Source organism: Cydia splendana, chromosome 19 (genome assembly GCF_910591565.1).
Source record: "Cydia splendana chromosome 19, ilCydSple1.2, whole genome shotgun sequence".
In the NCBI taxonomy this organism is placed as follows: Eukaryota; Metazoa; Arthropoda; class Insecta; order Lepidoptera; family Tortricidae; genus Cydia; species Cydia splendana.
In genome coordinates, this window is record NC_085978.1 from 17242680 (window position 1) to 17256333 (window position 13654).

Genomic DNA, 13654 nt, shown 5'->3' on the forward strand with positions numbered 1-13654 from the left:
GCGGCGGCGGAGCGTGACTACCTAATTAACATCCTTGAAAGGCAATTTTACTGTTTTTATTACGTGTTTATTTTACTAACAGCTCGACAAAAAAATATTTTTTAATTAATTTTACATTAAAGCACTACACTACATTTTTAGGCCAATCACATTAGATTTTTTAGCAAGCTGAAAATCGTTTTAATACCTTCATTTGATCCTAAATGCGTGTAATCCGATTATGCGCAATGCCAAGAGGTGTAGATTAGAATAGAATAGAATAGAATAGAATAGAATAGTTTTTTATTCGTAAACACACAGACAACAGACATACATTGAAAAAACATAGTGAAAAATAAAGTGTCACGAAATGGTCCCATCTCAGCATGTTGCTGGCGACTTCCAGCGCTGATCTTCCGATTAGACCATCAAGTGAGAAATAATCACGGAAGGTAACAGACAAAAAAAATAAGTAAAGAAACATAAAATAAACCGAAAAATAGATTACACACATTTTACACAGCTAATACAAAAAAGAGATGAATTAAGTACACGGATTAACCGATCGAACTTGTACCATCCGGTCGGGTCACATCGTGGCGCGGCATTAGGCGCGCATAACTAGCGCCAGCGGTAGCTACACGAAATTAAATTAGGTAGACCTTTTCATTCGTAAGACTCTTGTAAGTTAATTAAAAGTGCGTTTTAAAGAAACACATATTGAATCATAATTTGTAACGGGTCTGATATTTATGCATGGATGGCTGATATCTCAGCAAAATGTTAAAACATAAATACGGGATAATTCAAGACAAGCAGGCTTATTCGGATTTCGAGATAATCACAAGATCTTGAGACGATTTAGAGATCAACTAGATATACATTAGATATCGACTACATGTGACTTGGATATCTAAGTCTAACTTGTCGAAATCGTTCAAGAGGACCTCCAGAATCGCGGAAACGTCAAATTTGACATATCTAGTCTATCTTACAAATATCTTCAAATTATCCGTATCGTAACTTGTTGAAGTCTAGTAGAAATCTAATTCATTTTCCGAATCGAGCCGAAGGAGTCGTTACAAATTCTTTGATTCAGTAAAGTGCAATTTGCCTGTAGGATGCCTAACGCGTCCAGACTAGCTGGCAGCTATTTCCGGCATAGTATGGTTCCTGGCAACGCAGAATTTCGCTACATTACACGCGCGAGTTTTGCTTGTATTTGCATTCATGAATGCTGATGGCGCGAGATGGATGGAGCGCCCCTGGCCGCCTGGCCGTGACCTGACATCGCTGACGTCACGTCACTCCACACTAGATACGTCAGTTGTCAACGTCTTATAGACAGTGACAGCAAAAGGTTTTTCATTTCGTCGGTTGCTAAAATTGCCTTTGAATGCTTGCAACCCCAGGGGTGCCTGTTTGCCGATCCTTTAAAAACCTGTACGCTTCTTTATGAAGATGTTCTTTCTGTATTTCCTCAAAAATCCTCGGCAGAGGGTTCAGTTTCCAGTCAACACGTTAGCGAAAGGAAATTCCTGTGGTAACAAAAGGGTTTGGTAAAATATTTGTGGCTTTGGATGGATGTTTACTGTAGGTATCCACCTGGATGAATCAGCATCAAACAGAAAGTAATCGCCGAAGTCGCTTTCTATTTGATACTGCCTGGCAGCAGCTAAGGCTTCTTGGCCCTTTCAAACCGTCCAATACAAGTATACCTACATCGTGAGAATACGAGTATGTATTTTATGGAGGTTCATTAAATCTTACTATTAATTTATTCTGACACGACCGTATCATCAACCTTCATTTTTACTTCCGAAGGATTTTGGAAGGAAGACGGTATATGACTTTTCGGTTGTTTGTTTGTTCGTCTCAAGAAGCTCAACTTACATGCCATGAGACTTGTGTGGTAAGAAGTGTCGTGCAGCGATAGGCTTGTGCGAAAGTTTTGCCGGGGGTCTTAAAATAAGGCTTATGCCACAGTTCCGTATTGGCAAACTGGCAAAGTTAACAAAGTAGATCCTAAAAATGACAACGGGTGAGGGCCAGTAGTTGCCACATTGCTCTCTTAAAACTGAAGTAGTGTACAAGTGATGTTGATTCCTTAGCACATTTAACTACCTACGTCAGCAGCGGACAGTGTGACTTCTGGCGTAATCATCCGTTAAAGCGTGCAAGGATGCCGACCGGCGCAGCGCAGCGGTGCATGTGTGCATGGCGTGTTCCGGTGGTTGAGCTGCGTCCACAGACCCATCCATATATTGGACTGATTGATCGTTATTCGTTAATGTGCAGGTAACGAAAATTTCTACATATGTATATTATTGTAACATATAGGTACTATGACGGTAGCTATAATAAGGTAAAGTTCTAGGTATTCAGTTGTACCTACTCTGTTCATGAGTCCACCATTTTTTTATCCTTTCGGAAAAGCAGAAGTATTTAACTCTACTTACATAGGTATAACTAACTACTGAACCCTTTTGCGGTCAATTTTATAAAATGCCTAATAATTAGAAAATGTGCCTACCTCAGCTCCTATTTATTTGAATCAAATATGTCGTTAGTTGTGAACTGATCTAATCAACGGAATCCTCAAAATTTTATATCATATTTCAACAATCACTTACTTAGTGACTTAATCCATTTTCGGTGGAGGTACTTGAAGAGGGTACCGAGTGGTGAGAGGAGGAGGGTTTCCGAAGAATTAGCAGCGACCGGAAGCAGACAAGCCGGAAGCGCTGCCGGCGTCCGTTCCGGCGCTCACCTGATTGCATTACCCCCTCCCTCCACCCCTCTTTACCTCAGCTAACTCGATAAGGCGCTGTTGCGATGCACATCAGCCATCGGCCAATGATAGCGATTAGTAACGAACCGACAAACGACAACACACGGTCCGGCGCCGGCACCGGCCGGCACCTCGGTTAACGAAGCAGATGTTGTCCAAACACTGTTGCCGAAATGTTCTGCAAATAGGCTACTTGTTTTGCTCTAACACGTAGAATGTTTATACATGTGGTGTATAATAGTTACATTATGTTAGTTGAATAGGGTTTATTCACCGTGTAACAACCTCAAATGAAGGTATTGCTTATTAGGAGAAAACCTCGTCACATCCCAGATATTACCACTCAAGTACGACACGACATCTAATCAAATCTAATTCAAAAGATAATGGAAGAAAAGATTGAAGGAAGACGGGGGAAACCCGAGAAAAGTTATATATTCGAACTCCATCAAAGGGGACGCTGTAAGTACCTGGTTCCTATTTTGTCATTCCGAGTATTCCGACAATAATTATCGCTTGATTGGTAATCGTTATTATATTATGTAGGTATTGCAAGGACGATATATTGTGATCATGTTGATATCCATTTGTTTTTTTTGTTTTTTTTTTTCACAATTAAATTTTATATTGTAGGTTTGGTATTATTGTTAAAATTCCTAAGGTAAATTAGCTATACTAATATAGCATTAGAACAAATAAAAATATTTTAATTTGCTTTATTTCAATAAGAAATGCATAGGTATAGGTACTTGTAAAAATTCGACATGCCGGCGAGACCCAGGTGGCCGAATGGCTCAGGCGCCTGCTGTGGTAGCAGAGGACGCTGGTTCGATTCCAGCCTTGGGCACTGGAGGCCTTGATCACGTTTTCTTAGTAGGTATATGACATTTTTTTTCAGTTTATAAATTAGCAATGTTAGGACAGGTGACAAAATTAAATATCTGTTAAAGTTATTTATAACTTAGTATTTTTTGTAAATAATTTTGTTCATTTGTTTTTTCTTGTTCTTGACATTCGACAATACCTAGGTTTGCCCTAGCTAAGTATACCTGCTTACATTGACATTTTCTTATTTGTGACATTGTTTTATTTATTTATTAATTTTATATTCTTTTATTTTTTCTTTTCTGTTTTTAATGTAAATGTTGAGTTGACGATCTTTTAGTGAAAGCCTTTGTTTTATCTTTTGTGTAAAATACTGTGTCTTTTTCTTTAAGAAATAAATATATCTAATCTAATCTAATCTAATCAAAAAAACATCAATTTGGTAAATTGGGGTTCACTAAGTGAAATAAGAAAAAGCCGTTAAACTTCAATAAGTAAATGATAAAAACCTATACAAAATACTCGCTATATACAACCGTTTCTTTCAAAGAAAAATGATTCCTGAGGGATATTGTGGTGTTCAGTTCCATTAATTTGGAACCTTTTACCCGCGACGCGAGCCTCCGCCGCCTCCGCCTCCTCCGCCGCCGCCGCCTCCGCCTCCGCCGCCGCCGCCGCCGCCGCCGCCGCCGCCGCCGCTCCGTTCAGTTTTTTATTATTCAATATGCTATAATGATGTATGGCGTGGAAAGCCAATAAACCGAATAATAAAGCGTACAATTTTTTAAAAATGTTTGTAATTTTTTGAATTGTACCAAATAGTTATCAGAAATGTTCACCCCAAAACAGAGGGGGCCTATGAGTTTAACTTGTCGGTTTCGGAAAACCGGTTAGTAGATCATTCAGCTCTTTTGTAGTCGATGAACGGACCTGAGAAACTTTCACAGTTTGGTCAGTGTGACATTTGATATCCTGCTTTTACAATGAAATCGTAAACAATATTTTAAAAGTCAAGGTTATTATCATTCAGAACCCGAAACAAATAGGGAGGTATTGAATTACACATTCAACAAGGTTTTCGATAAAGAAAATATCACGAGGAAACCTATACAGGGTGAAATTTAATTCACTGGCCAAATTGAAACACCCGAAAGAACTCGAAAAAATATTAAACACGTGTTTTTTCTTTTAATACCGCTCAGTACATTTTTTTCGAAATAACTCATCATCAAGTTGTCCTAAAAACCTCGTACGTTATGGTGAACCGACAACTACCCACTACACCCGCTTCTCTCTTATCAGTTAAGGTCATTGACACCCCGCCCCTCCCGCTGTTTGCAATAGCGTCACCAATTATGAACCCTATTGCAGCGAGATAAGACGCTTACCTACATAAGTTGCTAATTTTTCCTTCATACTTTAACGGGCTTAGAGCCGTCAAAATGCAAACAAAGGCAACCCATTTTTAATCTAAAATATTATTTCTGACTAATGATTATTAACAAAACGTCCGTGGCTTAAAAACAATGAGTAAAAACTAGGTCAGGAATCTTTGCATTCAGGCGTATTTAAAAAATTGAATCATCTTATGTACTTACATTTGATTAAAAGTCGACGCAATTAACGAAAGTCCCACGAGATGGTACTCTTGGATTCAATCCTTGTCTGCGAAGGCGTGGAACTGATTCCATTTCGTATAATCTTTGTGCACCACGTAAACACTCACCACTTAATAAATAACACCGTACCATTTCCTAATATTCCCGGTTCGAAAACATTTTTTTAAACCTTAGTACGCGCGCGATTGTTATTTTAAGGTTGGCGAGTGACGAGTGACTAATCATTTATGCTAACCGTTATGTTTACCGCTAGCGCGGAATGGTTTGGACTACCCTCGAAATTGATAAACCTGCCTACCATCGCCAACACTAACTAGGTGGACCCTATTGCAACGATTATAAGGTTTAGTGAAGGTCAGATAAGGGTTTTGCTGATGTTGTTGTTAAAACCTACTATTAGGTTTGTTTACATTTGTGGTAATAGGGTGACCACGACTCGTGGAAAGTATTTAAAAATTGAAAAATGAAAATTAAAAAAAAATGTACTCTTTTTTTTCGCTAAATAGATTCCTTAAGTGTAACCTAGTGCCTGGAATGAATATGGCCAGTGATTTAAATTTCACCCTGTATATAGTGTATATTCACAAAGAAATAGTAATCATGTTACTCTATTTACCAAATCCAACGTTACCTAAACTTAATTGAATTGGCTGAACCGTACTCCGCCGGCGCCAGCCAGATACCATTATTCATTAATAACTTTCAGACAACACTAATACAGATTGAAACCTCTTAACTTAAATAATGAAGGTACTTACTCGTATTTTTATTGGACGAGTATAAAATGTAACATTTTTGGGGTCCGCAGCGGTTATGTGATTGAAGGAGTATTTAAATTGCAATTGTAGTCGATTCGCGCAATTCGCGGTGTTGGTTAGTAGGTCGGCACCCACCAGCCGCGGCAGCCCGAGATATGAATGAGCCCGAGAGCGCCGGCTCCTTCCCAATAGGTATCGTTAACGGTAGGATCCTAACGTACCTCTTTGCAATATGTGTATTGCACTTCTCCTAATCTTAAGACGAAACCGGAGCTGAGTTTTAAATATTTTAGGTAAATATACCCGTCTCGCTAACGGACGCGGCACCTAAAAGTAGTGCGATAAGGACAAGGCGAAAAATCGTGCGTAAAAATCTCAAAAATCGAGGTTTCGTACTCCTCTGTTTCCTCCTCCAAAACTTAACCAATCGTAACCAAATTTGGAAATCTAAATGATTATGAAATTATCTGTGTTGGACCGTTTTGCTTTTTTGGCTAATTGATATCAGTTTTGAATGCCACGCCTCTCATTGCGGCATAGTCAATTAGGCCATTTTGGCCATTTTTGAAGGGCACTAGCACCTTAAAAAACAAAAATATCAAAAAAAGCAAAACGGTCCGATCAGATATTGACAATATTAATCTGTTGAAAAAATCATTGCTCTAGCTTCAAAAACCACGGAGGTAAACGAGGAGTACGTTTGTATGGAGGAATGACCACTCCTGTTGGCTCTTAATGCTTCGCTGATAATATCCTATAACATTTCTGGGTACCTATGCTTTTGGTAACCTAATAAAATACACTTTGGCACAACCGCTATTATATTATTTTCATTGTGAAAATTATAATTGATACAAAAGCCAGTGCAATTAACACACGCGAGATTAACGAAGCGGCTCGCACACGACAAACCTTTTTAACCGACTGAATTAAACAATTCGACCTAATATTGCCAGCGCGGAATTCGGACAAAGCTTTTGTTCGTGAGGCGAACTCATAGAGCATTTAATAACCGGAGTCGCCTTTAAGAGCTTACCCCTCTGCCGAAAACCTTGCACAATTGTGCAAACTTCGTATGGACTGTTTGATCTGACGTTTATCTGACATAGCTATTTGTACGCTACGTACAAATCATGTATAAATAGCCCAACATTTAACTTGCCCCTCCCCCGCAAAAATCGGCAGACTGTTTTGTACAGAAAATGACAGCCAAGGCGTCTCCAGTTAGTAAATACTGTAAGGGCGAACTGGATCCGCGCAGCAGCTGGGCCCGACCGACCAGACGCGACGGACGCACTCGAGTAGTAGGTAGGTATCACCCGCTCGCTGTTTGCGAGAATCGTTAGCGTTATTATTGCATTTGGCAAAAACAACACTCGCCTGCCGCGGGATAACCATATCGTAATACCTACTACATACATTAATGGAAAGGAAACGCTATTTTGTAGGTAATTTTAATTTTGCTACATTGGAATAATTACAATGTAATCGAATTTCTAATCACTAATTGATCGGCACCCGGGGAAATGACTAGTAGAGTTGCAGTTATCGTAAAATACATACCTAAGTCTAATCGTAAAATTAGTTTATAATAACGTGTACGTAACACGTAATATCTTGAACGTACAATAATAATTTCCTTATGCTCGTTAAATGCCTACCTACTTGTTTACTTTAGGTACCTACTCGTACTGACACACTCGTAAACTCTCTACTCTGAAGCAACAACAAACTCAATCTGTCAGAAGAAGTTTGCTGGCGTTCGAGTCCACTTCACCAACTTGACATTGTTATTTGCCAAAAATAATACGACGCTCTTCGTACCTACTACCTACACTAGCATGTCGGTAAGGAGCAATGGAGAAAACACAAGATTAATCTTTTAAAAACTAGTTTTATGTTATTAGAAACGCGGTGACTGTGGCTTTGAGACCGAAATCTCTAAAGCAACTAACACTATGTATATAATTAGAAATTCATTACATTGACTTTCCGTCACAAATTTAACCAAACTGTAGAGGATTATAGTCTTAGGTCATCCTTATAATGTTTAATCCTTCCATCCAAAAATTGACTAAGCGTCACAGTAAGTTCAAGAAGGCTTATGTAATATTATTACATTTGGAAGTACGAGTAGGTAATAGACAAGGATATCTATAGTTAGTTGCTTGTTATCATCGTTAAGTAACAAGTCGGTGAATATGGCACGAGCCTTAATTTTCAGTTTCAATACAAGTGCTTCGGTGGGAGATTTAGGTTGTTTTTTTCATGGCGCAAAATAGGTCGTTCATAATTTGTGAATAGGTAAAACAAATATATATATATATATAGAAGAAAGTTAAACCCTGCCTACACTGAGTTATAACCCGACGAATTTTTCGCTGATAATCTGAAATATATGTTTTACTGAAAATATTGTAAGTAACTATTTATGGCACGTATTTAACCGGTCAACTAATTAATAGAAATAGGGTAGTTTAAAAAAATAGATATGGTACTAAAATTAATAGTTTGGCAACAAAAACGGAGCCTTAAAATATATCAATATTAGTTGTATTTTAATGCCGTTACAGCTTTAGATTATTTTTAGGCAGATACCAAGTATTTATTTGGCAACTGAATTATTATATTGGAGACCATTTATGAAGCACATTTTAAAAAGAAAACGGCTATCTATTAATTCAAAAATGAAGTTGTTTTAAAATATTTTGTTTGGTCTAATATAAATTTATTGGGGCCAAAATATTAATGCACAGCCAAATTATATTATTATATGCCCAATGAAAGTTCCTGTTTAATATTTTAGTTGCCCGGTTAATAATAAGCCACTATTTATCTCGATGACTATTTATATTTTTTTAAGTTTTCAGAAATAATTCGTTTAAATGACGTTTTGGATTATTAGGGAACCAACACCTAAAGTGAATATAATATCGTAAGATATTATTAATGGACGAAAGCAGACGGGATGGTTCTTTGGATCCACATTCGGCAGTGTGTGTAAATGGGTAGTCTCACAGTAAACGTTATGCAGGAGTATGTGCGGAAATCAGAAGTGATCAGAGATTTACGATCGTCGGTGCGGGACCCGCCGCCCACCACACAGCTAGCGGCGGTCCTTACATTCAATTAAATAAATTAATGTCGTATCAAATTTAAGTACTTTGTGTAGTTTATTAAAAAAATTCTAAACCACGTACCTATTGCAGCTGATACTACTTTAATTATGCTATTATCACCATAAAACATATTTAGAAGTATAATGACTGTGCCGTTATAAATTAATCAGCTGACTAATAATAATTCATCAGTTATAACTGTTATAAGTTTAGTTATAATCATCGAAGTTGACAACTTGTATATATTATAGGTATGTAAGTGCAATGAAATCAGATTTTATGTGACACAAATTAATTTAAGTAGGTAGGTATGTGTCTTACAAGATGTAAGACGCTGATGAGGCGGTCGGCGCAGGCCGAATCGCACTCCCCTCCCAAACACACAACACCAACTTTAACAACTGTTAGACAACTTGCGAACTGCACTGTACGTGATCACTTGTGGTTGCACTCGCGGCGAGGCTGAAGTTGTCGCGGGAAAGTTGTGCGGCGCTGGAGCCGCGTCGCGGCCGCGTGCTGTCGGCGGCGCCGCGGACTGCCGCCGCCACCGCCGCCGCCTGCGAACGCGCGCCCGCGCCTGCGCGCCGCCGCGCCGGCTCCTCACACACGAGCGAGCGGCTACTGGCTAGCCCGCCGACCGCACTGCTCAACTACAAGAACCAGCCGAACAGGTGCTCGTACACGCATTCATTTCTAATGCGCATCTGTTTCATTATTGTTCGTTAGTTTAGTTTCGTAAATCTGTTAAATACTGTCCCGCGCCGGCTCGACGCGGTGTGAGGGACGGCCGCGGGCCGCGCGCGCCGGCGAGGCCACATTTACTGCAACTTTCGCACTCGACACCACCACACCCGCCATTTGTCCCGGCACAGGCGCCGCTCTAACTACACTCACTTTTAACTACCCGCGACATATTTCTGTTATATACAACAGTGTTTTCCAAACTATATGGTGTCACGGCCTTTTATGACCACAAAATTTTTTTCGCGACCCCCAAACCTCGTTTCTACGTTTTTCTATCTATGTATATAGAGTATGTGCGGAAAGAGAAGAGTCGTGAAATGTATGGGATCCCATACATTCTACGGCTCTTCTCTTTCCGCACAGACTCTAACAAATTTGGAGCCACAGACCAGTGTTTGTAACGCATCACCTTTCTATTATTCACTCAGTTACATATGCGTTTTGGAACGCACTCTATATTTATTTTTATAGGATGGTATTTTTTTTTATCACGGGAGCAAAAATCCGTATATAAACGACTTACATATTATCAAAGAAAATAGATAGTATAGAGGGGTCCTGTCATATTAAATTTTGTAGTCACAGTAAATTTACTGCCATCTATCGACACACGACTAAAACTCAAAATGAAAACGTAGAAAATTATCAAAAAAATGTATATATATGGATAAATGATTTTATTATTTTTATATCATTTTGACGCATGTTCATTCACTGATATCTATGTGTTAAAATCGTTAAATATGAAACGGTGTCGTCACGCCATCTAGCCGAGCATAGGCTAAAGGTGTGTGCGCCATCTTTCCGAGACATCTTTTTTTTTATTTCCGAGGCACGTCTTTTCCTTAGACTTTATTCGTCTTATACGAAGTTAAGATGAATAAAGACGATGATGATGTCTTTGATATTATTAAGTAAATAAAGATAAAGTTAATGGATCCATAGCAAAAATTGAGTTATGGACAACATCTTTACACAGTACCTATGCAGTTTGATTCTTTCCCTTGGCATGGCAAAAATAATTCAAGGTAACTCCGTAAACGTGGAAATTCATATTCCTGCTATAGAAGAGACGAGCTTGCAAAGTTAAAAAAAAAAAACTTTTAAGTTATTTCTCAAATGAAACACGGGATGGAATGGAGCAAACTCGGATTACACTATTTTAGAACCAAATGAAGGTATTGAGACGATTTCCAGCTTGCTGGGAATTAACTCCTGGAAAAAATCTAATTTGATTGGCCTAACAGACCTTAACTTATTTAACTGTTTAATAAATACAGTTTACCTATCTACCTAATAATGATTAGTTATTATTTATTGTGTATAATTGGTAATAATAATAAAAAAAAAACATTAAAACTAACTATGAATTAAAGATTTAAAAACTAAACTAAAATTAAAATAAACCTACTTAAAAATTTAACTAATACTTATAATATTATATAAAAACTAGTGTCCGACCGAAGGTTCGGTTTCGGTTTCGGTTTCGGCCAGTTTCGGCCAAAAAATCATGTTTCGGCTGGAGTTTCGGTTTCGGCCAAAAACCGGCCGAACCTTTCGGCCAGGCCGAAACTTACGAAATGGTACTTTGGACAAAGACCAAAAGTTGGGGAATTAAGTAGGACAACAATATTAATACCTACATACCGGGTGTGGCCTGTAACATGAGCAAATAATTAAAACATAGATTGTACTCCTCAAACGGTGACACTTTTGTTCAACAACTTTTAAAAATTATGAAGTATTTAGACTCCCTAACTTTCATACAAAATAAATATTATCTTCAATGGACGCCATTGCCACGCCATATCATTGTGATTGACGTTGCTTGTCATGCCTTAAACGTAACAAAATTAGCAATACATTGCGTCTTAGCATAAACTTTAAAGTGTATTAAAAATCAAACCCCAACTTATTTTTAAAAATCGCTGAACATATGTTGGTCAGTATGTGGAGTACAGCATACTGTTTAATTTTTTGCTCATATTACAGGCCACACCCGGTATACTGATTCATGTATAGGTACAGAAATTAATTGGTTTATTAACTATAAAATACAATTCCACTAATGAGGGCGCCACTGGACGGTCGACGCAGTCTTAAGAGGCTGGCAATACCTATAACGCGTACACTGTCTAATTGTATCGGAGTGAATGAGATAGCACTGTCGCATGTTACTGGGCCCTGGGCAAGAGAATAATAAGAAAACTCATCATCTTCCTCGCGTGATACCGGAATTTTTGCCGAGCCGTGGCAATGGGAATGGGAGCCTGGGGTCCAATTGACAACTAATCCCAAGAATTGGTGTAGGCACTAGTTTTTACGAAAGCGACTGCCATCAGACTGATATTTTAACCCAGAGAGTAAACTAGGCCTTATCGGGACTAGTCCGGGTTCCTCACGATGTTTTTCCTTCACCGAAAACCAATAGTAAATATCAAATGATATTTCGTATATAAGTTCCGAAAAACTCATTGGTCCGAGCCGGGGTTTGTAAGTACCTGCGACTTTCGGATTGAAAGTCGCACGCTCTTACCGCTAGGCCACCAGCACTTAAGGAAATAATAAGAAAACTATTGTAATAAAAATAAACGTGGATTATTTGTGTAATATTACTCGTTAACGGTAGAGGTATTAAATATTTACACATTGTGATTTAAATTTCAGATACATAAGTCAAAAAAATAAAGATATTAGAACCGTTGAATGGTAATTTTAAGCAGGGCCGGATTAAACATGTCGGGGCCCCCAGTATCAGGTCGGCCCGAGTCGAACGATGTCTTTTTCGCTCTTATTCACTCACTTATTCAGTCATTTTCCTACATACCTCTAATAGTAAATTTTAAGCGAGGCTAAAGGCTACGCTCAACTAGTGCCGCAAAGTTGATTTTCTCAATAGTTTATATTTTGCGAGGCTGAACAGTTGACAATTGATTAAAACGAATAAAAAACTCTTAAAAGTGTCCCCAGTACAGTTTATCATACGAATGCTCGACCTTAGCCTCACTTTTTACCTCAATTTACCATTGGTTTGTGTTCCACATGTCGTCTACATCAGCTTGGCATTTAGCCTCGCTGCGCCATGCTCGGCCTGCGGTCTCGCTTTTTAATACAATGGTCACAATGGACATTGGTTGGAGTCTGTGCTCAACTACTTATCCTGAAGCCTGAAGCACGGCTTTGACTTCGCATGAAAGTTCGCCTCACTGGGGAACTTCGGGCTATTAGGCCCAGTTGAAGATCGGTACCCGGCCTTGCGATATTTGTGAACAAAAAATTTCGCGCTCGCTGCGCTCGCGTTTATGATTGGTTTTTTAGTTGACCCTATATCTACATGTTAGCTTAACTGGTGAATGAATAGAGTTAGACCAAGAAAATTCTACAATGATTTTGATAGCAGTGCAACTAGTGCAAATGTTATTCATACGTCATAATTTCATGAAGTTTTGACATTTAAAATAACACTTGCACTGCGTGTGTTATCAAAATCGTTGCAGAATTATCTTGGTCTAACTCTAGTAATTTTCTTAAAAAACTGCTTAAGTAGCATCAATTTCAAGGACATTGGGTGTTGACAGCCCCATAATATGTGTGTAAAAGCGGTTTTATGAGATTATTTCAACGATTTTAACAAATCTACAAAAGGTTCGGTTTCGGTTTCGGTTTCGGCCGAAACTAGAGCCAAAGCCGAACATTCGGTTTCGGTTTCGGTTTCGGCAAAAAAACATGTTTCGGTCGGACACTAATAAAAACTAAATTATACTAATAAAATATATGAAAATAAAAAGAAGTTATAAAGAGAATACCCCTTCTGATGAT

At 38.5% G+C, this 13654-nt stretch overlaps 1 protein-coding gene across 1 annotated transcript; it reads right to left on the bottom strand.

The window, feature by feature from the left end:
- Positions 1-4120: 4120 nt before the first annotated feature.
- On the bottom strand, positions 4121-9909 carry LOC134800387 (antifreeze protein Maxi-like). The gene is made up of 3 exons (XM_063772886.1): positions 9844-9909; positions 9531-9741; positions 4121-4293 (listed from the first exon to the last, which is right to left on the bottom strand). Exons 1-3 carry the CDS (start codon positions 9907-9909, stop codon positions 4121-4123), a joined length of 450 nt encoding a protein of 149 aa, XP_063628956.1.
- Between the last annotated feature and the right edge of the window lie 3745 nt (positions 9910-13654).

Excerpts from the sequence above, each read along its gene's own strand:
- LOC134800387 (XM_063772886.1), bottom strand. The coding sequence starts at position 9,909 with ATGTGGCCTCGCCGGCGCGCGCGGCCCGCGGCCGTCCCTCACACCGCG. Across the intron at positions 9,742-9,843 it reads CGTCGAGCCGGCGCGGGACA|TTGAGCAGTGCGGTCGGCGG; the intron begins GTATTTAACAGA and ends TGGTTCTTGTAG. Across the intron at positions 4,294-9,530 it reads CGCCGCGAGTGCAACCACAA|CGGCGGCGGCGGCGGCGGCG; the intron begins GTGATCACGTAC and ends AACTGAACGGAG.